The following is a 26848-nucleotide window of genomic DNA, read 5'->3' as shown; positions in this document are numbered from 1 at the left end:
GAATAGAGAGTAAAGAAAAGAAAATAAGGAATAAAAAATATGAAATAAAGAACGAAAAACATAAAATGAAGAATAAAGAGCAAACAATAAAGAATGAACAGTATAAAATTAATGGCAAAGAATAGTAATAAAAAATGAAGAATTAAAAATGTAGAATAAAAAGTACAAAGTAAAGAGTAAACAGTAGAGAATACAAAATAAAGAGTAAAGAGTCAAGAGTCAAGAGTCAAGAGTGAAGAGTGAAGAGTAAAGGGTAAAGCGTAAAGAGTTAAAGATAAAGAGTAAAGAGTAAAAGATAAAAAGTAAAGAGTAAAAGAGTAAAGAGTCAAGAGTCAAGAGTCAAGAGTGAAGAGTGAAGAGTAAAGGGTAAAGCGTAAAGAGTAAAAGATAAAGAGTAAAGAGTAAAAGATAAAAAGTAAAGAGTAAAAGATAAAGAGTAAAGAATGAAGAGTAAAGAGTAAAGAGTAAAGAGTAAAGAGTAAAGAGTAAAGAGTAAAGAGTAAAGAGTAAAGAGTAAACAGTAGAGAGTAAAAAGTAAAGAATAAAGAGTAAAGAGTAAAGAGTAAAGAGTAAAAAGTGAAGAGGAAAGAGGAAAGAGTAAGGATTAATGAGTAAAGACTAAAGACTAAAGACTAAAGAGTAAAGAGCAAAGGGGGAAAATTAAAATGGGTTGTCCTTCGCCATTTGAGTGTTAAGAGATAAAGCATCAAATTTTAAGGGGGTCTTTGAACTATACTAATTCTGATGTTATATTTGGCGACCGGAACAAGAATGTGGCATGAACTGAAAATCAACAACTTATGATTGGCATTTCTTCAGAATCTTATTTGTATAAATTGACAGCAACATTCAGTTACATATGATGCCCGAATTAGACAACATTTATCTTAAAATTCGAACAAATATTTTCAATATTTGAATTTTTTCTTGTTTTTCAAATTATTCTTTTTTTTGTGTCTTAAAATTTAAACTTTATTTTCAAACATTCAGCGACGGGTATTCGATTAAAAACAAACTTCCAACTGGCAGAAAAAGTGAGTTTGAAGAGCTTTTCAATATTTTTCTGTTTTCAATACTGAAAACAGCATCAAATCCAAAAGTTAGCAATGCTAAATAAACACAAAAATACAGTGTTTATTAGTTTTGGGAGACATAACTGGTTTTATTCACTATTTAAAAATGGTAGCAAATACTAACAGTTGAAGAAATAGCACGACAAACAATGAAATTTTAGATCAAAATTTGTATTTTATTGCGGCTGAAGTTTAAATATACAATCAAGTAAAAAAATCACATTCTAGTTGAATTAAAATCATCAAATCATTTATTGTTGCCTTATCAGAAGAAAACTAATTTTTTTAATGCAAATTATCGTATCCATCTATCCATCTATTCTTTCCGAAAAAAAATCGTGTTCTTCTGTTACAACAAGTGCGTAACAGAGCAAACCAACTAACAACATTGTTTAGATCCAGAAAGGAAAAATTTGAAAAAAACATCACCTCTATTCCACATGTTTGTTACGGTCGCCATGCAGAAATTAAATGCTCACAGTATAACAACAGCCCATATTATACTTCTTGACAAACTAAAGGTACCACAGTTCCCCAGAAGAAAACCTGTATACATAAATACAGAATAGATAAGGACTTTTTTACAGATATACTCAATTGCTCAAGTCACGGTCGCCATGTAGTCTATTTATTAACAACTCTTTACATTTTGCGTCGATGGAGTATTTTCCTTTATGAGTTCAACCCAACGTTGTATCCAACTAGAACCATCAAAAACCAACTGGTTTAAACTGTTAATCGTCTAATTGATTACCCTTGCCCATTCGGGCAAACTTTTGTCCGCTCAGACAGAAACTTTTACCAATAATCCATCAATCAAACCCCAGTTTTATCGTGATCGTTTCCCCATTTTGGAAGCCTCAAACTTGTTCCATCGACAAAAGCCGGTTTTGGCCCGAAAACATCAAACATTTTCCGATATTTAATCAATACGATTACAACTGGGACAAACTTTTATCATTAAAGTCATCGGCCCTCCGGTTGCTTCGCTTGCTACTTGGCCCCCATCCTCAACCCCACAGCCGTTGCGCCAACTGCCGACAGCACACAGGAACTCCACGGAACACCGTCGAAAGAAGAAGCTAATTATAAATTCTATATTTGCTTGAAAATTATCTTTTTCCTTGACGAGCGACGACGGGAAGCAAACTGCACTGGGTGCAGAAAAGGAAGAAGGCACGCAAAAGGGGGTAAAATTTATGTCTTTGCGTTCGTGTGTTTGTTCAAAGGATGAGAGATCCTTTAATTCAGACCAGCTGGCTTAACATCGTGTGGCGTCGATACCGAAAGGGGTGGAATGTTACCCGAAAGATAAAAGCACAGCATTAATCCCGATGTCATTGATTTCTGATGGTAGCTGCTGCTGCTTCTTTCCCTTCAGATTTCTAGTTTTAGTTCGCAAACGGCACTGAACGAGTTGAAATTCCATCGGGACGAGATGCAAATGTGCTCTAGTGGGGGTGGCAGCTCGGGTGGCCTAAAAATCGTTCACCCCTTTTTCCAGCAATCAGCTTTTTAAATTTGTGTCTGTTTCTGGTCTCTTTTTCTCCTGGCAGGGCGCGCGTTCGACTGATGTATATAATATTTAATTTACGTTCCTTAATCCCATTCCACACATATATGCCTGAAAGAGGAAGGAAACGACACTGGCAGAGAGCACAAATACACGCAGCCAGTCAGAGACTGCACGGAGCGACATAATTAAGTCCTTTTCATTCCAAAGTCGTCCCCGTCGAGAGTCGAGTGGCGTCGCTTCCTTCAAGTGCCAGCAGCAACTCTTTGGCTGCCGAAAAATCAGCTACAACAAAACACACCGAATAGGAGCGCAAATAAATACACAACAATGGAAAGAGATACATCTTTTCAAGCGATGGTTCTACACACAGACACACACTCACACGCCGTAGTACCCGCATCATCTTTTACTAAAAATGAAAAATTTCCAAATTTACCAATATATTCCATCATCATCCAGTCAGTCGAGTTTTGGCTATGATGAAGGGATAGAGAAGTGGGAGGGGTGAACCGATGGCGAATCCATTCTCCATCTATCCCCCCGGTCCTGGTTTCGAGTGACAGTCCCGAACGAGGAATTATAAATCTAAATCCTAAATTAATGCTAGAGTGAAGCCGTTGCTCATCGAGCTGGAAAGCTGGTGGAAGCAGGCCAGATCGACGATATCCTTAGACCCGGCGACGAGAGGGTTGGAATGGTAAGCGAACGGAGGAAGGCAGGCAGTTTGGTGTGTTCGACAAGGATCGCTTCACTTGTACTACTCTCGGCTCTGTTGTTAGCAACAGCACAGTGCGGGTTTGTCCCGGTGAGAGGGTTGGGGGTCTTTTGTCGATACACCGAACAAATAGCAAAACAACACAGCGATGTCAACCCTTTCTCGGTTGGATCGATCTTTGGATTTATGTGAATATCTGTGGGGTAGCCGGGGAGGGTTACGAGGCAGGAGGGAATTTGATGCTTTCTGGGTGACAATCAGCTCCGGGTCGGGTAAGAAGTTTCAGACGAATGATGATTGTTAAGTTGAGTGATTCAAATGGGCAAAGTTGGGGAGACAGGCTAAACTGGAGCACACCTGCTCGCTTGCCATAGGTTGAATTTTCTTCCCGGGACGATGATATTGTAGGGTATATCGCCACATTATCTATGATCGAATGTGTACGGTATCTGTTATTAATTGGGCCAAGTGGGTGTTGCGGGAGATACTGGCGAGCGTTTGCTGTTTTAGGGCTCAGCCACATGTGTGCGCCTGCGAAGAGGGGGAGAGGGTCGATTCCGAAAAAAGGGATATTATTGAAATGAGTGAGTGACTTTTTATGTTTATTATTACGAATTACGACTTTTGATGCGTGCGAGCGAGTGGCTCTTACGAACAGCCGAGCATGTGTGTGTCTATCTACTGTCCTGTAAGGCGCTGTCGATTTTTTATCTGGATCGGAGAACAACCCCACAAATTAACCCCTTTCGCTTGGAGGTGGTTCGGCCGGAAAGGTTCCGCTAGGTTACTGTGATGGGACGGGGTTTGATTTTTCATTTGAATTCGGGAATAATAACCCCTTCGTTTTTAATGCTGACACATGGAACAGTGCCGCTGGCAGCCGGAGCACACAAAAGCCCAGAAAACGAGAAGGAAAATGATTAAAAATCGAACCACGCATTCGTCTCACCGGCAGACGAGTGATGTAAAGCTGGGCGCAGGAGTGCGGGTGGAAAACCTTGAGGGATGAAATGACAAAGACTGCTTCACGAATTTTGTATTTGATTGTTTGTCATATTTTCCACTCGTCTCCTCGGTTTTCTCATTTGTATATTATCCATTGTTTTTGCTGCCAGCTTTTTTTCCCCCGCCGATCGTCACACCGTCGTCCGTCGCCATGCGAGCAACTCTCGGGATGGTATTATTTCCAATTTGGCCCCGCAACGCGTTCACCACCTCGCCACCGGCGGGTGCCGCGAAAGACAGAGGGTTTCCTTAGAGCGGTTGCCGCTGTTGTGTCGTCGTTTGATTATTTTATATAATAAATATATGAATGAGTTTTCCTACACCGCATTTCAAAAATAGGAACCGAGCACAACGGTTGCTCTCCAAACCAGTCTCTGATTGTGAAGTGCGGGAGCCCCCTCTCCGTTCGTCCCATCGGCACTCTGGATCCATAGATATGTAGATTTCGCTTCGATATCTATAGGATCCGAAAGGACCAAGTCGAACCGAAGTGATGGTAGGGTTGCGAAACCACGATCCACTCGCCGCCGAACGGAGCGGAAAATCCATACATATTTTTGTTTATATTTTTCATTAGAAAATTAAATGTGTACTCCAGTGTTCCAGCGATGCCAGCGAAAGCGGTTTATGGAGCAAGGACTACGGAGGGGGGATGAGGGATTTGGCGAAACATTTCGTTTTCCCGATGGAAAGGAATTGAATTGAAAATTACTTTTCTGCGGAACGCGCGCGCACTTGCTTGCCACGTCCGGGGCCTGGGTTTTTGCGGATGAGCGCGGAAGCGATTGTTTTGCCTGGTGACTTCCGGAATGAAAGTTTCAACCGAGAGCGATTGCGGTCGGGAGGATTTGCATATCAATTATAAAATGAATTATAGAAATCTATACGTGGCAACGTCTTTTCTGTCCCGATCCATGGCGAGTTTGGGCTCCAGAAACAAATTATCTCAACTTTAATCGCGACTGCTTTTTTTATTTCCTAACATTAAAGTTATCTAGCAATTCTCGAGTCATTTATTAAATTACGGCCTTTCCGCTTGTGTTCTCGAACTTGATTGCAAGGCCCAGGAATTCACCTTGTTTTTTTTTTTACCGTAGAATGATCGTTGTTTTCTTCGCCAGATTCCGCACTTTGATCTTCATAAAACATGCGATAATGCGTCTACCAGGTAATAATTTTAATTACCCATCAGCCATGTTGACTCAGTTCGTACGTGCGGACAACGAGGGACGTTCATCATGTCAACACCGAAAACCTTCGGATTCGCTTCCGATCGCAAGAAAATCAGCCGCAACTCATGCGTTATAATTGTCATACAAAAATTTCACCTCGTTGTTGCGCCGATAAAAAACAGCATTTTCGGCTGTAATTACGTTTAATTAGGGCCGCCATTATTCCCGCTTCGCGTCCATCTTGCGTGGCCCCAGTTCTAAGTGACATTGATCGGCGGAAATTTATTGCCGGTTGCGGTTGTCGCGCACAGCTTCATGTAATCCTTCGGCTAGCAAGTCTGTCGCTGCTTTACGATCTTTGTTCCATTTGCGCGCAAATAAAACCTTCCACTCCGGACGATTGTTTTTTTAAGCGATAAAAGTTGCCTCGCCTCGTCGTCGACCTCTGGGCACACGACCTGCCTGCCTGCCTGCCTGATAATCAACTGACATGGCAATATGGCAGAGATCTTTATTAATTTATTCCCTCACATCATTGCGGTAGACTAATGGATACTTACTTACTAACTACGCGAGCGCTGATGTTTGTATCCAGCGCGCAGCAAGCGCTGATAAAAACTCGCCAAGGGTTGTTGCCAAACAACGCGATGGCGACCGACTTTGATTTATACGCTTCATTAGAGCTGACTGTTGTTTGTCCAAGTACGAGAGCAAGAGCAACAAAATTAGGCAATTGGATGTGTGACTTACCCAACAGCTTGCTCCTCGTACGTGGAACCGCTCGCGTTCCGAGAAGCTGCAGCAACACTCGAGCAGATATTAATCCGAAGCTCCACTTTTAACGATCTCGATTTCTCGGAACGGTTTCGGTATTCACCTCTAGACTCCATTTTGCTTTCGTCGTTTTATAGCTCTTTCCCTCGATTAAGTTTTTTTTGTTTCTGTCGATCCAAGTCCAGTCCACTTTACGATCTATCGAGAAAAAAACGCGGCCACACCGCACAGAGCTACTTTCTGGGAATAGAAAAAAAGGGACGAACTTAAAATTATTCTCCTTCCTCCCCTGTTGCTTGGACCGTACTTCTATAGCGCTTTTATCGAATTGATCTATTTCTTCTGATCTAAGCAGCAGTGTGTGTCATCCAACGGTTTTCGGGAGAGTGAGTGCTCGTTCTCAATCACTCACCGCCCCTCTCACCAATACACCACCACCACCAGCAATAGATCCCCCTAACGTTTACCGTTTGTACCGCACCATCAATCGTACACATCTCCTGCGATTCGATCTCTCTCACACTCTAATTCAAATTTTTACGACCTTTACTGGGCTGGTCGCAGTGTGTGCGTGTGCGTCCGCGCACCAGAGCGCCTTCCCTCCCGTCGCAGACCGTTTTGCTGTACTGGCACTGGCACACACAGAGACATCATCGATAGCAGCAGCGAAAGAACCAGAAGAGGCAGCAGCAGCAGCAGAAAGCAGGGGTTCTGACGCATCGAAGATAAACAGCGCTCTTCAGTAACGATAGTGGTTGCGCCTGCTGCGATCACGCTTTCCAACTTCTCCGAAAAACGCCCAGTGTAGAGTGCCGCGCCGTTTGAAACAGTTTTCGAACACCGGCCTGCTAGATGTGTTTTGAGTCTGGCTGCGCTTCGTCGGTAGGCCGCGGAAAAACAAGTGCAATCCGAGAGCGCGCGTGTGTGTGGGTTGGTTTCGCTATTGTTTCAGTGATAATCAGTGATTCGTCGTCGTCTTGACTGAAGAGACGATCTTGTGTAGTGTTTCTTTTTTTTTTTGGTTGATTTTGCAAGCAAGTGCAAGTGCAAGTTTGTTTTTGTGTTTGCCCGACTACGAACAGTGTGTGTTGGCGGCACTGCCGGCAACAGCGCCATCTACCAGTCAGCTGGATACAGTTCGAGTGCCGCGCGTGGTGTGTACGCGGAGGGGATCAGAAATTCGTCATGGAGGTACGATTCCTGGAAGCAAGTCAGCCACTAAGAAGACATACTCGCGTACTGTGGCAGCAAACGGGCTTGTTTAAGAAAATAATTTATGTTACTTTTAAATTGCACATAAATCAATTACCCTTCCAACGCAGCAAAACGAGTGCAGTAGCGCACTCCGCTCAAAACGCTAGCGCTGCTGAATTATGCTGCACTTGATGCGAATTTGTTTGCCCGCGCTTTTCCTCCCTCCCCCCCTACTGGGGGCCACCCCCCCTTTTATTATTGTGTGCATTCGCTACTGTTGATAGGGACTTTTTCCTAGTTTCAAACGCAAGTCGCAAGTCGAAACAAAACTAACCGCGTATCAAGAATTTCTTGACTCGCGGTACATTCCGTCCTAGGGGGAAGACACCAATCGTTTATTTTACTGCAGTTTTTTTTTACTTTCTGGTGACCCCAACCCGGCTCATTACGCATTTTCCCTGTGCCGGTTTTCCGCGGCAACACACAACCCTGGTGCAGCCCTGGTTTGGCTGGATCGGTTTTTGTCATTATTATTGGATTTAAATGCATTTACTCTTCTACTGGTACTGCTGCTGTTACTGCTGTCCTCAAAGCGCAGCAGTTCGACTTACTTGAATTCGGTTCGGTGCAATAATTTATGACATCCGGTTGAAGGTTCGTCGTTTTTTTTTTTTTTTTGCTCTTCATTTCTTCGACTCGATGGTGCATTACTGTGTGTTTGTACGCTCTCGCGGTCTTTGAATTCAATTTTTCATTTGAATGCTATTTTTTATTATTCATCATCATCTGTGGATTGGATGGAAGAAAGGGTTTTTATTTTTGGTATCATTAGTGTGTCGGGAAACTTTCGATGGCGGTTGGTTTGAAGGAGGGGGGAAGGGTTTTCGCGTCTCCGTTCTGGAAGATTTGATCGGTGGAAATAAATCTGGCGACGACTCCGCAAGATGAGAAGATTGGATTCGTGAGATAATGTGAACGGTTTTTTTTTGTGAGCACTGGAAGAAAGTTCAGGCTCGCAGTGTGGTGAAAAAATTACGAAAACAGACCAGAAATTACCTCTTGTAGTGCTGGTGGAATCGCATTGACTGGCTCAGTTGAAAAAAGTCAACAATAGGCATGTTAAAACTCGAATTATTTCACGAAAAAAACATGTGAATATTTTTTTGGCAGTTAATTTAAAATATTGGTTTCAAAGTAAGAGAACTAGGTGGTTTGGCTATACATATCAGCTAGAAGAGTGAAATTTTGAGCAAAACGTGATTTAAGAAATATCGTCCGATTTTCAAATGAAGATGAAATCGCTTGAATGACAATTGGTCCCTGGGTGAACTGTCATTCAATGAGCTTCGAAACTCGTATGCAGAACCTGAAAACTTCTGAAAAAATCTTTTGAGATTATTAGTTTGATTTCGAAAACAGGCAAGATTATGAATCTGCATAATTACATCGAAACACTACCGTGTTACCGTTTCTGCTGGGTTCAAGACAGTCAGCTTGTGTTAAAAAAATAGTTGGTCTATATAATTTAGAAAAAAAAACTCCGAAATACATAAGCAAGGGCTACCAAAACTAGACATAGAAAATGCAATTCAATGGAAATTTAACTGATGACGTTTAAATCAAATCTTCAGTACAGTAGGGTTGTCCATTGAGCGTGATCCTGTTCGTTTTGTACATTAAACTATTGATAAGCAAGCTTAGTAATAACTTACTAGATACTCTGGTCCATTTTTTAAGGTTATTGCCTACGTTGATGACCTGAATATTTTTGTTAAGAGCAACAAAGAGTTTGATTTTTCAAATTATCATTTCTTTCACCGCAAATGCTGATTGAGATTAGGATTCAAAATCATGTTATCTAATCTAGTCAGTAGTAATTAATATCGCTTACATCTACATAGCATGAGGTAACTAATCCCAATCGAGAAAGTATGTTTTATAAACGTGTTTGTGTATTATCTAAGATCCGGGTGATTCCAGCATCCAACCGACACCTGGCACAGGTTCGTAAAACTGTAGCTTTTGTGGCATGAGTGTATGTGTTCTTAACACATTTATATTCTCCAAATTCTGGTACATCGCGCAGGTTTTCCCTCCTGAAAATTGTCACTTGGCCAAAATCAAAAATTTTCTTTGCGTGGATTTACAGTTGTAAAAGACCAGCTGTTTTTCGATCACAATAGAGGGGCTTTACATTTGGTTGACCCAGAATTAAAGTGCAAAGTACTGCTTCTAAAAAATATTTCATATTCGGGTATCTATAGAGACAATACAGCGGTGTAAGAGTATCTACTACATTTCCCGAATAGTGCAAAACTCCTAGGTATGCAAAAAAATGGACTGGAGACACGCTAGTTATCGTACAAGAGACAGATGATGGACCTTTAACATCCAAACAGTTGTAAAACATATTTAGAATGACGCTGCATTTCCAGTTCAAGTGGAAGAAGACTACCCTGATGAAAACTGGCCGACAATTTGGCAAAACATAAATTTTAATTTTCTATGCTCTAAAGATACATCCAATATTTTTCTACTGCTATAGGTAATGATGATATTTTATAGAAAGAAAAATACAGCATTGGAAAGCTGGTAGATGGAAATTGTGAGATATGTAAGCAACCGGATTTAAATGCATCGGAACTAAAGAAATTCATTATTGGACGTCAAAATATAAGGAAAAGGTTGAATGTGAACTTTTCCAGTATTGATGAGGTATTATAAGCAAGGGGTCTGCTGATAAAGATAACAAACCCAAGCAGAAAGCTTATAACGATCCAAAGCAGAAAGCTGCATAATGGTTAGCTATTTATTATATAAGCTGGAGCATAAAGTTAAAAGCTGGTAGTCTAGTTTGTTGTATCACAGGAGCATTTGAGAAATTCGATGGGCAAATAGGAAATATTTTGTAAAACATTCTGATGATTATTTAAATATTTGTTAAAAAATAAGTTTAGTTAAATATGTAATAAATCTATAGAAAAAAAAACTGAACAATTCTCAGTAGATAAATAAATCTTCCTGTCCCATTAGGTCCACAATTATTTGCTTCCATGAGCCTAGACTATTTTGATGTCTCGAAGGTAAAGCTCTTTCGAGAAGTTCGCATCAACCTCCTTTTAACAATCTGCTGATAGCATGTTATTAAAACTGATGTCTTGGAGGAAAACATGCTACAACAGGAGACAGTACAACACCGATTTTGAAAATATATATCCCGATGAATTTAAAAGATTCAGGTGGATATTTTGAATTGAAAAGCTTATAATGATTAACCTCCTAAATGCATCATTTTTCAAGCTATTTTGAATTCAAGTTTTTGTTTCATATTAATACAACACAAAGATGATTTTTTTGTTTTGAAATTCATTTTCCATTGAAACTTTACAACATGCTGGCACAGTAAACAGTACTGCGCTCAGTGGATTCAATTTTAATTGAGCTCTTGGCTTTTGTGAAAATAGAATTAGTTCTCTGGCAAACTCAGGTTTTGCCCTTGAACTCAAACTAGGAAAGAAATGAAAGATTTCAACTTATCAACCATTCCTGGAAGTTCTGGTGCCCCTAGTTAAGATAACTTTTTCATAGTCTTAAATGAGTTTAACCATAAGCCAACGTTGAAGTGACGAACCCGGTGAGCAATTACTCTGCTGCACTTTGACGTACATCTCTATACACTAGAGGCACCGAATTCACAGAAATGGTTATTTCAAGCTTTTGGGTATAATTTTTTTCGCTTTTATCGACCAGTGCTATCATTATTACTTCATGGCGCGGTCAAATTTGATGAAATGTTTCAAGGCTGAATTTTTGTGAACAAAGAATCAATCACTGGCACAAACGGCGTAAGTAGACACTAATGATCAGAAAAAAATCAACAGAATCTCCCCGTCCCAACAAGTCGTGTAATGTTTGCTTCCATGAGCCTAGACTAATTTGATGTCTCGAAGGTAACGGTTTTTTCGAAAAAGTTCGTAACGAACTTCTTTTTTTAACAATTTATTAAGCTGCTGTTTGAACATAATAAAAACTGATGTCTCGAAAAAAAAAATAATGCTGATCGAAAAAAAATAACAAATAATAGAAAAGTTTTCACTCGTAAGAAGCGTAGAATAGTTGTAATAATTTGTTCATTTAAAAAAACGTATTCAGAAGATTATTCTTTACATTTCAATACCATATAATTTCAACATTATTTAGTAGTTTTTTGTTTTGTTTTTTTTTTTTCAACTTGACATGTAATATATGGGTCATTTCACCTCAAGTGTTCACAAAAAAGTTCAAACGTGACCTTCTCAAATTTTGTATTCCCAAAGTTTAAAATATTGTTCATATAATGTCATTATGCAAAAATCCCGATTTTGGTGCAGCTCAGTCCACGCCAAGCTTTCTTCCGATCTGCGTTTTCGGAAAAAGTACCATTTTTCGTTTAAAAGCCTTGTTACAAAAGCATGATGTTTAAAAATAAACTACTACATAGTTTTTGCGGAAATTAGTTGACGTTTCCAAACGAAAATTAACAATTTTAAGTGGCAGTGTTGCCGGATAGGTAGTTTTTGCATTAAAAAAATGACATTGCTTTTTTCGGCAAATGATACTTTGATTTCAAATAAGTATTTTCATCGTGTTCCTAAGAAAATTTTACACGAAAAACACTTTTTGCTCCAAGGTACTATGAGCGAAACTCGAGTTACGGCATTCTTAATGATTAAATTCTCTGGTTCTCTGATTTACTCATAATTTCTGTTAAAATTTTACTGATATCTTTTGATTATAAATATTCTGTGTGACGCAATTTGACAAAAATTAGTCAAGTAATTCAAAAAAAAAAAAATAAAATAATTGTGACCGGTACTATTACCAGATATGTTAATTTTACAGTTGAAAACTTAGGTGGAATTTTTCTGTAAATGGGTATATTTTAATTTCAAACTTGAAAATTGCATCGTAAAATAGTTGGCAGTGGAGCAGGAGTGCACTGCCTTTATGATAAAATTCTGAAAAATTAAACATTTAATCATGCTACAAAAGTTAAACGTTCAAATTCTTTTTCTTAACACAATACTGAAATTTACAAGCCTTTTCACCACTCATTTTCTCCTTTCATAGTCTGAATTTCTTCCTAAATTAAATAAATTTTTATGGTCTCTTTCTGGTCCCTTTTTTCAGGCATTTGATCTCTAAAATTCCTCTTTTGTTGAGTCACTTAGTCATTACCAGTCCTGATAATTTCGTTCGACATATCTTCTAATGTTTCTAGTGAGCCCTTGGCTTAGAAATCATTTTCAGAGTTAAATTCATATAATAAATTTGACTTGATCGAATTTAAATAAGACGACAACACCTTTCTCATCTCATCTAACTCTGTTTTAATGCATTAAGAGAAATTCATGCTGCTTATTCAACTACCACCACAAGCTTGTGCCGCGTCAAATAAATGCGTGATTCTCTGATTCTGCCAAGATTCGAATCCACTACTGCCCACGTAACTACATGGACTCTGCAGCCTTGTTATTTGAAGCCCTCTAATTACATTGGTTAGTTTTACGCCATCATTTCATACAACCCTTAGGACTGTATACCTTGTAGATTTTAAAAATAATCAAATTGCAATCATTCATTTAGATTCCAACAGTATTTTTAAATCATAAAGCTCTTGGTGACCAATTCTAAATGCAAATGTTTTTAAAATATCTCAATATAAAGATTAGAAAATTTGAGATTTTCATGAAAATATACCATTTTTGTGGGCTATTCGTGATTCTCCAGCAACAAGCATAGATTTATTGAGTCTTTTGAATTATTTAAACCATGCAAATAAATCTCCGTAAATTTGAAAATAGCTTCCGAATCATTCCGATAGTTTTAGTTAATAGCAAAGGTTTGATAACCTTATTTATTTAACACCACCGTTTTCGACAAAAATATCGCATAGACTGTAAACTTATTCTATGATATTCTAACAACTAAACTAGTCTACTAGTGCGGTTTTTAAAAATACTTCTAACCATGTTAAAATCAAATTTATCGCACACATCGTTTAACAAGCGAATACATTTCTCCAGGGGATTGTTGTATCCATAATTGGTTCTGTGGTAGCGGGAAGCCAGTAGAGTATAGCTCCGGAAATGACGAAGAGAGACATTTACTTGCATTTGCTCGAGTAACGCAGGGCAGTCAATTACTCCTTAAAGCACATCAAAAAATCGAAGAGACACTGCACTTTATCACGTCTGGCTGACAGCGACTCCAAACATATAAGATGACATCTATACCTTAGAACATTACCTACGAAATCTAGAATAAACCGAAACGTTGTTAATATCTTCTTCTTAGCAAAAATTCCATAGAAAAGCAAAAGTTCCATAGAAAAAAATTCATAGCAAATCTCCCAGAAAAACATTAAGAAAAATATTATCGCAATGCTAAAAGGATAAAATCGAAAATACCTTATGTAAAAGGCTATTTATATGTGCTTATTTCTCTTTTTCACTCAAGAAAATAGTTGCAATTAAAGATATTTCTTGTGAGATTGACGATCCAAAAGTAACATTTGATTCCTGCCTATCGCAATCGTTTCATAGTTTACAAATAAACGTGACAATCATCATTAGTAGGAATGATATTGAAACCTGTTATAACAAAACCGTCGTTCACTAACATCAAACTAGAAAACTTGTTTGAACTTTCCCGTCAATGACAAGAAATATCCTAAATTCACTCGCCTCCAACAAATATAAAATTCCGCTTCAAAGAACCTCGAAGACAAACAAAACAAGCGGTGCGCATTTTCTTTTCAAATTCTATTTCTATTCTTCTAAACCCATAAAAATACCTTCAATCGCTATCAGCATCACTATCAAAGCTGATGTCCCGCCAGAACACTCAAGTACTTCTCATCATTGTGGAGCAAACCAAAGCAGCACGCGTTTGTTGATATGTGAAAAAAAAACTCTCATACGCACATCAACCGTCGCTAAAGCTGCACCCTCGCGGTGCTCCATCCTGCACTGAAGGATTTTGCATTTACATACACACACACCCGTAAATGCATTTTCCCACTGTTGCTGCCGGCTGGCAAACTGAACCAATTCCGGTGGCTGATAATCTGGCCGTTATTCGAGAGCCGTACTGATGTTGATGATCATAGTGATACACTGTTGCTGTCTCCCTTCATCTACCTTATCCAGTGTGTGTCGCCTATGCTTTCACAAGCATATGAGACAGCTTGACTGCTGCAGCTCTGCCACTGCTGTTAGTCATAATTTATATGTGTAATAATATATAACAAGTTATCGAAATAAGGAAACGATCAATTTAGTATTCAATTCCATGTCCCGGTCGTCGTCGTCGTCGTCACCATCGTCATCGTCATCGCCATCACAGTCTGTGTGCATGCAAATCGCACACATCTTCAGCAGGTCTGCTGCTGCGTCCTCATGGGTCCGGGTCCGGGATGGGAAGTTCACCCGACCGAGTTGCATATATTTCATAAATTGGTTTAGTAATTCATTCCAATTCAGGCCAGCAGCAGCCAAGCTCCTCCGACTAGTCGGCGAATAGTTTCCGAAATGTTGTTGCTCCACCGCCCATCATCGGTTTGCCAGGCTGCAAAAGCCATGTATTGAAATTCAAATTCTAAAGCCAAATCCAGAGCTGGTGCAGCGCACCAACTGTGGAGTATTATTTATCATTCAATTAATATTCAATTTTATTGTGTTATCTTTGAATTTCTAATAACAAAATCCGAAGAAAGCTCGACTTCGCCGAAGACGTCCTCCACATCAGCGTCGTCGTCATCAATGTTTCTCATGTTGCGTTCTGCGTTCTGGCTGAGAGGAACGACCGGCGGAAGCATCGTTTTCACATGCTTTCGATAAATTTGACTGACTCTGACTTGGCTGGGAGACCGTACACGATCGGAGCTGTGTGTAACCGGAAGGGAGTGAGAAATTACACACATTCCCAATCTTATCTGCCGTGACTGTGACTGGGATTTCTGGCAAAGTGGAGCAGCTATAGGCTTCCAGCTCCCGTCACTTAATAATTCTATTAATAAATTATAACAGATACATCACATGCTCTTGAATTAATTTATTGAATTCGATTGAATGGCTGATGAAAAGGGGGTTTGCTCTGCCTAATCTCAAGTGTCTGGCTCCGGCTCTCACCAACGACGCGCAATGAGGTGTTGAAGCTGAATTGGGGAAACGATGAAATTTGTATGAATGCTTTGAATGAATAGTTGCGCGTCTCTGGATGGGTTCGATTCCATTCGAGAACGAGTGATTGAAACTATAGAGGGGGGAATTACGGCATCAGTGTGAATTTCCGAGTGTTTTCAATTGATATTAAGTCACTGAGTTTCTGACCCACAATGAAGAATAGGGTAATTTACTTGCTGTTTTGTTTCCAACGCAAAAATGACATTGGCTGATGGCCCTCGAATTTACCAGCCTCTGCCGTTCAGGTTTCGCTAGTTGGAATTCATATTTATGCTCAAGTAGCCTCTCCACAGTCTCGCCTTGTGCTGCGCTGCACTGCGCCTGGAACTGTCTGAAACACGTCACCTGGAAAAGCCATCCAAACCCCTAAGAAAATTTGAACGAGTGCCGCAAAAAGTGACTAAAAATTTATTAAAATTAAATTCAGTCCCACACTTGTATCGCACCGAGCGCGAAATCTTCCCGTATCCGGACTCACATACTCTCTCGCTCTGTCTGTGTCTGTCGTTTCGCTTCCCGTCAAAGTCGGCGATCGAGTGAGTGAAGGTGGAAAAACTTCCCTCCCGTAATTGCATTAATTACCTCGCATTGTTATCGTCAGTCTCGGCTTTTTACGGAACCTCCGACAAAGGATAACTTCATTCGATTGTGAACTTTTAGCCAGAGGATATTTTTACACAATCTTTCCCCTTGCACTAACCCCCTGCAATCCGATCGGTATGCCATAATTTCCACCCGGAAGAAGTATTATTAATACTGCATTCACAAAATTCAGCACCAAGTCAGTCCCGTTCCAATCGATGGCTGGGCGGAAAAATGACACTCGCCAGACAACTATCGGACCGGGCATGCGACGACCACTCTCGAAGAACGACTAGATATTTTTAATCAAAATTCCGAAAAATTTGTATTCCAAAAATCAACTTTGATTATGAACCCCGTCTGTCGATTGCCTCACCACCGACGCCGACTGTCGCAACTAGTCACATTTCCGGACGCAAAAGCACATGACGAACTAACCGACCCCCGGCGCCGGCAGCCAAAAAGAAGAGTGACATTTTTCCCCTCATCCCCTGGACTGTAACAACAACCCAGCTCTTCCGTCTCCATCGAAGAAGACAGTCAGCACGAAGCAGAAGGACTTTTCTTCCGATCGTTGCCGTTTTTGCATTTTTGATATTTTATTATTTAATATTATAAATCTGCGCTGGGAAGCTAGAAACCGGACAACCGGTCTTGGAAGGAGGGCAGGGGGGAAAATCAAACCACACTCTCGACTTTGGAGACTCAGCCTCACCCGCAACGGACAACGGATTCATCTCTCATTTATGATGGGCGGTCGTTCTTCCGTTCTCCAGCCCAGACGTACGGACGACGAAAAACTATCCATTTTTGAAACCCAGTGGAACCGTTTGGAATAATATTGTGCCAAATGATAAATGGGATTCGATGGACGATGTCTCCGTTCGAGGCTCGAGGGTTGGAGACAGTTTGCTTGAACCGGAATCTACTCGTCTGGTAGGGCGGAAAGAGTAGACTTGGGTACAATTGACAGATTGACAGAATTGACAGTTGACAGAATTGATAGAAAAACACGCTCAGCTTATCATGCTACATCAACCCTTACGTCCCGGTTAGAGAAGCAAACAAATGATTTTCCACCTCAGCAAAATTAGGTTGAAAATCAATTCCACGAAGAAGCGATTGGCAATCGTCCAGAACCAATCCCTGCGCCGTCGCGCTCCCGTTGAAAAAGGTTACGGAGCGTTAAAACTCTAGTCGCCTCGCATTTGAATATTAATTGAAAAGCGATAACCATAGCCTCTTCCTTCGAGAAGTTTTTTTTTTTCTTTCTCCCTCCTGGATGGCGGGACGTCATTTTAACGCTTCGCTGCCCTAATTAAACAATTAAAGACACTTAATATCATTATTATCGTTTCGTCTTTCGAAAGGGGGTGGTGTCGCGTCCTGGCCGTCGTCATCAGCGCGCACCCTGTCCAATCAGAAGAGCTCCATTCCCGTATTGATGGGTCGTATTTTTTGATAGTCAAAACCCGCCCGATGGCGAAGTGTTTACTTTCTTGAGTAGCTTTCTTTTTTTTCGTTTTGGTCGGCTGCCACAAAAGCCACCCTTCGAAATTTGATCGCTCAGCCATCGGATCGGGAAGCGACAGGACACAGGAATGTAAACAGCGAGGATTCCACCTTTCTGGCGCACAAGACACGGACATTAATTTGATTGAATCAGGCTCACGCGATTCCGGCCGCGTTATTCGCGGTAATTGGGATTACCAGTGTGACGGATGCTTTCCTCGCCATCGTCCGCAACTTGTTTCTAATTGAATGATCCGTTTCGTCGATATGCTCCATCTTCCACCCCACGGTGTGGTGGTGGGGAATTAATTGAATAGCTTTGACGGTGAATTAACTAGCGTTGAGTTTTTTTTTCTTTTCTCTCAGTCCCGTTCTTAAGTAGTAACGAAAGATCGGTCAAGAAGGAGAAAAGCGATACCAATGACAAGCATGAGCGGTTTTAAAATCGGCTAAAAATCGGCACAACTACGACAGTTGAGGGAGAATTTATTCGACTTCGATGTGGCCCCAGTCGACGGCAGCCAAAGCCGATAGCCTTCGAGCGTGACCGTAGCAGGTTTATAGTCCTTCTGGCTAGTGTACATTCGGGCAGGGATGGGAGAAGTCCAATTTCGCTAGATAATGATTATTGGATTAGAGATTATTATCGAGAATCTGGCCCGGCAATTGATGCCAGCTTCGACCAGGACACTTCATTGCAGCTCTGCGGTTCCTCGACGTGCGCTGGCGTATTTTAATGGGAAATTAAACGAACGAGGAGCGCCGGATTTTCCACTGATTAAGAGGCAATACTTGTGGGCGAATGGGAGGGAAACGGTTGGCTAATTAAATTCAGTCGCACAAATTTATGGTGGAGATTTTTTCGCTCATTTGCTTCATTTGATTTTTATGACATTCTCCCCGGCGGATGACAGCTAGGGGATCGTTCCTTCTTGGCTGGTCGAATGTCTTTTCAGGGCACGCGTAAACCATAGGGATACCATGCCGTGTTTTATTCGTACAAACTTCCCTTTGCTAGTTTTCCAAATCTCCAACAATAACGAAAAGTTCCATAGCTACTAGTAAAATTTTTACTGATTGCCATTAACGTGAGTATGGGAGTCATCGAGAAGTGAAACACATTCCAAAGCATCATGCACTCAAACCATAACTCTCAATCAAAAAAGCTGAAACAGAAAGCGGAAGCTCGAATTTAAATTATGCAGCAAATATTGCTGTTTTTCATTTTTCGGATGGCTTCCGAAAAAAGGACACTCGAGACGAGGGTTTTGGGATAAATACCGGCTTACCGGGGAGCACACCGAAGCGACCGGGGGCCCGCACTATTCGGCGTTGAAAAGAGTTACACACATTTATTATCAGTTAAAATTCGTTGCCTAGCTTTTAAATGAATTATAGTCCGAAGCCGGGTTCCGGTCCTAATTGAGGGGTCCCACTTTTTGTCCGGATTGCGTCTAATTTGATTATGATTTATAGTTGCAGCATAAATCGTGTTCAACAAACTAAAGCATCGAACCTTACAAATGTTTTTCTTCTCTTCTCTGCCCCTTCCAGGTATGTACAACGCAAGGCACCAACCGACCTCCAGCTTAATCACCCTTATCTAGCTCGGGAAAGGATAATTTCCATATCACTTAACGTGGATCCCTTCGTCACATTACGCCACGACGAAGACAACGGTCCGGAGAAAAATCGCTATTATCTATTTTCATTCACCGATGTCTATAAATCCATTACGGAAATGCATTTCAATAATGAGTCCTCGGTTGGCTCGGCTTCTTCTTTCGTTCGACGTGGCTCCGACACAGCATCCGCAGCAGGAGAAAGAAAGCCACAAAGCAGCAGTTTCGCTAATGGATCAGACAACCCATCACGGGTGCGGTTGCTTCTAGTTCCCGGCTCCTGGCACACTGTTTCATCGAGAGCGCATTGTGCGCGAAGGGGGAGGCCATTTTTCACCGATCTTGATATGACACAATGACGGATCTTAGATATTATCTCCAGGCGGGGCGTTTGTTTTGGCTCCCGGGATGCCGTGCGGGTCGCCTACCCCCGCTCCACGCACTCACGCCACCGTTTTTCATACGAGCATAAATTTATGCTCTCTAATGTTACACTTCTCTTGTGATGTAAAAACATTCCATCGTTCACCGCGTGAATGTGGGTACTTCACGTTTTTTTCGGCCGGGTAAAGGGTTCCGCGCTCTGCCATTTTTTTCTTCTCCCGCACACAAAAGGAACCCGGGTCCGGGTCCGTGTTCGGCTGTCATTGGCTTCGGTTCCCTTTCTAATGATTATTACTTATATTTTTTCCACTTTTTGTTGGATTCTGCTCTCAATGGAGGTCCCCGTGTTTGCATGTTGCTTTTTGTTTCCGGCAACGACAAAAAAAAAGATGAAATATATTCGTCGTATCGCATTTCACCCGTTTTGGTCACCCCTCGGCGGCTCGATGGTCACTCATCCAGTCCAAAATCCAGTGGCAACACTATCCCTAAAGAAGATAGAGAAGGAGAGAAAATAAACACCGTCACGTGCGAGGATGGATTGACGCAACTTAAATACTTCCCGAGTGTCTCAGCCGGAAGAGGAACCAACCCCCTGCTCGAATGGCCAGTCCCATAAAAAACGCGGTGTGAAACACCGCCATTATTGCAAAGAACACACTTTTCTTGTTTTATCTCTCATTCAAATCATGTCGATCCATCCGTTCTCGATTCCAAACGGACCGAACGGATTGTTTGGATTATGGCCTCCCGCTACCGAACTTCTTGGGCCAGACAGAGCTATCAAAATGCGATGTTTTTCGGTCTAGTTAGTCCCGGTGGTGAATCATCCGCACTTTGGCTAGCTAGCCTGCTGTGATTGTTATTGCCGGTCGTTCGATTTTCGGCGCTGGGCCTCGCAGCGAAAAGGATTGAAAAGTGCTTCTAGTGCCCACGGGAGTGGAGGGAATGTTTTGAAATAATATTTGAAGATTATTAGGTTAAAAGTGGCGCGTTAAAAGATCGAACGTCGACGCTAACGAAGAGCAAACAATGTAAGGCGTGTTGGCGAATAAAAATCGATATTAATTACAGATTTGAACCGGACTCCTCTGGACCGATGGGGAGGATTTACGTTTGACGTTCCGCGACTCTGTGTGACTAATGATGACAAATACGGGCGAACGCGCGTCCGGGGGTTGGCGCACCTAATTCTTATGCCATTTATTACGATTATGATGATTACGGTGGGAGACTAGGGAAGGTCTGATCGAACCCACCGTCGTAGAATGAGACAGACCGAGAGGAGGGGAACCATGCGAAATGTCAATTTTTCATTATTTGTCAAATGAGTGCTTTTCTCTTTGGTGTACTCGCCCGGGGTTCGGTTTTTTTTTCGCTTTCACAGCCTGCTTGGATGGTGTAACTTTTGATTAATCATTGAGTGGACGACGACGGTGATGCCGTCTACGATGGAGCTGGAACCCAGGCGAGTGAACCAAATATTGACTAATTTATGATCCGGGCCAAATGTAAATAGGAATCCACACACTGACGACGGATGCGCTCTGCGGTGTCGATTTATTTTCATTACTATTGCCCGGTGTGTCCTTTGGCGTATTGCTGCTGCTGCCAACACCGGACACAGGATTCCTTTTAGTTCGACTTTGACATTACGTAAGCTGAGGTTTCTAATCCAGATCAACTGTCTGTTCGCTGTGGTGAGCGATATAGGAAACAGTCTTCGAGTCCAAGAGCTGCTGCTGCCGCCATAATTCATGCGGAAGCCAACGAACGAGTGAGCAAACGACCAGAGGCCATGTGTTGCGAGTCAGTCGTCTAGTATTAGGTGAAAAAATAATCCTTTCCAGGAGGGATTTCTGCTTGTGCAGATTTTTTTGCTCTCTTCTGATTCAAAACCTAACCCAGGAGTTTGAGTGTCGAATGTAACTCAAGCTAGCTCTCGGTCCCGATTCCGGTGTCATGTCCTCGACGGAAAAAGGACCACACACGACCAGCAGCCGGGCGCGCCTAGATGTATGTAAATAGATATAAATTTTATAAATACACGTTCGAAGCAGCTGGCAGGAGGCTTCCAGATATTACTTGATGAGTCTTTCTCGGGCTGCTGGTGGGAACACTGGCCTGGCAAATAGAAAAAAAAAAGAAGCGGGAAGCCAAAAAATGATATATACCTCTTGGTATTACCATTTCAAATCACTCGACCGTTACTTTTCTGTTTCATGTGCTGCTTTTTCGGGGCAAATATCAGTCTCGGCTGTACAATGATGTCTACCGGCAGCCAGTCTGCCAGCATCATCAAGATTATCTATCACATTATTCTCGAATTCGTGGTTACCCGCCAGCCTCGCGTTTTCCTTCGGATCTTTTCGACGACGACGACGACGGTAGCCAGAAACGACATCCACTCATCCTTTCTGTGTCAAGTGCCGGGCCGGGAAGTACGGACCTGCCAGCGTCAAACGAGCGCGACCATCGCCGGGGAAAAAATATTGAAAAATATTATTTATTTGTACATTTACAACTCGGTAATGTAATTGCGCTCCGTTCGAACCACGGAACCGGAAGAGATCCCTGCGCGTATTGATCTATCCGAGGTCGGCTCCCGGAGTGTGGGGTTTTGATACCGGAGCTGGTGCAGAAAAAAAGAGCGATGCCGTAATTAAAAGCAGGAGACAGCACTTGAAAGTTTGCCACCACTTGAATTTTAACGATTTGTTCGCTATTCATCGCTGCCATCGACTGTGTAGCGAGTGCGGCTTTACGCGGTGAGTCGGTTGACTGAATCGAAAACCGATGCCGGAAAAGGATCGGTGAGGGAAGCGAGGAATGATGGCAGCTGCTGTGTGTATTCGCGCGCGGTTTTCCATAATTTTCCCTGTGACAGTGCAAGCCATCAATCTATTGAAATTGATACACTCATTAACGGTCGTGCGGCTGAAGCCAGGAAGATGACAACTTTGCCGGTTGTGGAAGTCATTACCCTGATTAATTCAGGTGCACAACCGTGCGATGTGCTTTTCAGTTGAGCTGGAAGCCTGTGGCGAGGGTAGACGATCTTTAACCCCGAGCACGAGGGTGTGCTTAAGGCAAGGAGAGTTCGAGGAATTACACTTAAAGGGAAGATAACGGTTGACGAAGTCCAACATGGTTCTTCAGAGTTTTGTTGCTAAAGTTGCTTAAACCTCTTTTCTCGGTATATTGTATCTAGTACTACCATTTGATTTCTCAGGATTCTATCCATTCAGATTATGAATTCGATTTGGGCTCTTTTTTTCGGTCTCCTATCTATTCGGTCTTTTATCGATTCGGAATTTCATCAATTCGGCCTTCCATAAGTTGGAGTTTTCGGAGATTCCTTTGATTCGGCCTCCCATAATTTCGGATTTCCTCTTATTCAACCTTCAATGAGTTGAAGTTTTTGTCAATTCTGTCTTCCATAATTTCGGTCCTGCATAGATTTAACTTCTTATCAAATCGGCCTTCCAGTTATTAATTTTCATTCGGAACTTTCACAGTTCAAATTCACCTTTTCGGCCTTTCCTAGATTAGACTTTTTAGTAATCCGACCTTCTTCTATTTCGAACTTCCATCAGTGCAGCCATCCATCAATTCGGCCGTCGACCATTGCAGTCTTTGATCAGTACGACCAGTTACACCAGCCTGGACGTTCATGTAGGCTTTCCATCGATCCGACCTTTCACCATCAATTCGGCATTTCATCATTTTGGCTTTCCGTCAATTTAATTTTCCATCAGTTTAGTTTTCCATCACTTTGAATATGTCTCAACCATGCATTCTACCATGAATTCCTACTTGAAATTTAATTTTCCATCTTGTGGGCATTTCATCATTTCAGACTTCCGCCCATTCGAGTTTCGAGATATTGGACTTTTCAACATTTGGTATTTTATCAAATCAGGCCTTCATCAATTCGAATTTCAATCAATACGGACTTCCATCAAACCGATGTTTCTTGAATTCGTCATTCTATCAATTTTCAACTTTACATCAGTGCATCGTTTATCAGTGCGTTACATCGTTTTGGTCTCCCCCCAAAAGTGGGTTTTCGTGAGTCCGATCAATTCGGCTTTACAGCAATTAAGTTTTCCGTTATGAATTGGGTCTTCCGTTAACTCGGCCTTATATCGATTCGAGTGTTCGTCAATGCGATTTTCTCTCAATGCAGTCTTCCATCAATTTGGCCTTTCATCAGTTTAGCCTTCTACTGATTTGGCCTTCCTCCAGCTTCAACCTGCCATCAGTTCGCAACAATTATGGTCTTCTAGTGGGTCTCCTACGAAAGGTAGAAAATCCAAAGGCAGAATCACGAAAGGCAGAATCAGAAACTGGTCTATTTTTTTTAACAACACACACTCGCGGCCTTTGCCCGACTCTATTGTCCAAGTGTATGCTGTCCTTACTCGCTACCGCTAGTCCGGGCTTAATTGAAGGAAAGAAAACCTGTTTGAATAATCCTAGCAAACCAGTAGATCAGTCGTTTGTATGCGAGAGGCCGCCGCTTCCGACGGCGGATCGGCGGCCGGCTCGGACCGCGGAAACCACGGCAGCTTTGTGCCGCCTCGCTTCCTTGCCCTCGATTATGCGTCTTCACCGCATGAATTGTTTTATGTTAATTATAACCAACTAGACTAGTGTTAGTTATACCAAACATCGAAAAATTACTCTCCGCGATGCCGTGAGAGTCTTGAGGACCTGATCCAAACTAGTTTGCGCGTTTCGGATCCAATCATTAGGCTTGATTTGCACCTCCCATCAAAACTGGTCATTGCTTGCGACCAGTTATTATGTCTGGTTACCAAATAATATTAAATAATAAATGTAGAGTAGCAGCTTTGATACCGTAACCAGGATTCGCACCAATTTGCTATCATGCACTTGGCTATCGTGAGTCAGGTTTTGCTACCAATGATTCTGCCTTTCGTGCCCTCCGAAATTCTGCCTTTTGAAATAATCTGCCTTGTGTGTACGGTCATAGAGTGCTGCCTTTCATGACTTTCTTTCGTGCTTCTGCCTTTTGTGATTCTGCCTTCTGTGGCGAACCCTCTTCTAGTAATTAAATTCTCAGTTTACATTTAGGTTTAAATCCATTCGACCTTTTGCCAGTTCGGTTATCCATTAATTCGATGCTTCATCAATTTGTTTATTAATTTCTGTCAATGCGAATTCCCATTGATTCGACCTTCAATCATTTCGCCTTTCCAACAAAAATTTTTTAGCTTCCAAAAATTCGATCATCCGTCGATTCGATCTTATATCAGTTCGGTCATCCGTCCCTACGGCCTATTATGAATTTATTCTTCCATGAGCTCGGCTTTCATTCTATCAAATCGACTTTACATCATTTCGATTGTCCATCGGTTCAACCTCCTATCATTCGTTATGCGATACACATATTCTTCATTATATTACCGAGTTCGCTTTTCTGTGCACGAAGGCTGTCGGTAAGGTGCCGAGTAGTTTATATTTTGCTCCTCACGCTTATTCTTTCTTAAGCACTTCATAACAGCCATCCCACGACATTTGTCATAGGCAAATGAAAAAACGGAGAAAAATGTCTTCGACGGATTTGGGTTTCACGAATGTCTGTATAAAAAACAGTCACTTCTTTCTCCTACAATCGCTATTTCGAGGAAATCTTCCAAATAATGCCGAATCGATGCACGAAGTACATTTTTCTTTTCTGATGCTCTGCCAATACGTTCTCAATGTGATTGCCTGACTGCTAACGCGGGTAGGTATCACGAGCAAACAGCAACAGAAAAAGTATTTTGAGAGGACAGTACATAAAAGGCTGTACTCTTGAGATGGCTGGTCTTTCTGGTTTCTCCAACTGGTTGTGAATATCCAGGCTTTAGTCATGCGAAATGAGCTGTGGTAAACAATGCTAGAAAAAGTTTTTCCAATGAAACTGATTAGGCTGATTTAAATGACGCTAGGGCGATCAACATCGTTCACGTGATGTTGGATGGACTGAAGGAAGAGCATGAAACTTTCTATTCATTATTGCCTTGGAAGGTGCAGTACGTAGAGCAGAGTTGTGAAAGCATCTTGACGTTGACGTTCATCATCAACTCTACCAAAACGACGTACATGGTAGCTGGCAGAGAATATGGGAGGGCTAGTGTGTCCGTGCTGAGATGGAGCTAAATGGAGAAATCTTCGAAGTTGTTGAGGAATTCATATATCTTGGTAGCCTCGTGACATATAATAAAAAACCACGTAGTCAAATGACGAGTTGCAGCTACAAATAGGACTTTCGCCGGACTACGTAGTCAGCGGAAGTTCGGTAACCTGCAGACTCGCACAAAATTGCTGCTTTATAGAACGCTGATCCTCCCGGTTGTCCTTTACGGTCTTGAATGATATACGGGAAAGTAAGCCGATCGACAAGTGCTCGGTATTTTTGAGGGTAAAGATGCTGTGTTTAATACTTGGCGAGTTGTACCAAGTGTATAAATATGCTGACATAGTTAAGGTGATATAACATGGTAGATCACTAGGGGCTGGACATGTAACCAGAATGCTTGACGTAAAAGCCACCCAAACTATTTCAAGCACAGAACCAGAAAGAGATCTTGAACTCTTTAGTGCGCCGTCGAGAAAGATGCCCAAGCTGCTGGTTTCCGAGAAGATTGAAGAGCAGTTGCACAAGATCGCCAAATCCACTACTACTACTTGCATCTACTATTCGTTCGGCATTAGACCAAAGTAGTAGTCATCCTATTTCTTCTGTCAAAAATAAACACTCTTGGTTTTCCAATGATTATTTTGAATCCATTCAGTCTTAAACGCGTTCGGACTCTACTTCATTCAGCCTCCGGTCAATGGGACACAAAAACAAGTTCAATGTTGAGAGATGTAGTGGTGGTGGTATTAAAATCGAAATTTCCACGAGCATTTTGCTTAATGACCGGAAAAACTGCTATTAGATACCCTGTTTTTATATAATTTTAACTTTCTAGTACTTTTACTTTATGCAATTTATTTTTATCAAAAAACTTGATTTTCCTTAAGTCAACGGAGTTGTATAGGAAAATCAAGTTTTTTGAT

The 26848-nt window shown here is 41.5% G+C and overlaps 1 protein-coding gene across 4 annotated transcripts in view; it reads left to right on the top strand.

The window, feature by feature from the left end:
- The window catches only part of LOC129726525 (homeobox protein cut-like), a 310880-nt gene that overhangs the window by 245204 nt on the left and 38828 nt on the right, over window positions 1-26848 (top strand). The window contains exon 1 of one of the 4 annotated variants that reach the window (XM_055683343.1): window positions 7015-7446. The exons of the other annotated variants lie outside the window; for them this stretch is intronic. Within the exon in view, the coding sequence (XP_055539318.1) occupies window positions 7441-7446 (6 nt within the window). The 5' untranslated portion in view covers window positions 7015-7440. Of the gene's footprint in view, window positions 1-7014; window positions 7447-26848 lie in introns of those variants that run through there. 4 annotated transcript variants of the gene reach the window in all.

This window comes from Wyeomyia smithii, chromosome 3 (assembly GCF_029784165.1).
Source record: "Wyeomyia smithii strain HCP4-BCI-WySm-NY-G18 chromosome 3, ASM2978416v1, whole genome shotgun sequence".
Lineage (NCBI taxonomy): Eukaryota > Metazoa > Arthropoda > Insecta > Diptera > Culicidae > Wyeomyia > Wyeomyia smithii.
The sequence above is the reverse complement of the archived record's forward strand: the minus strand, read 5'-3'. Positions and strand labels throughout refer to the sequence as shown.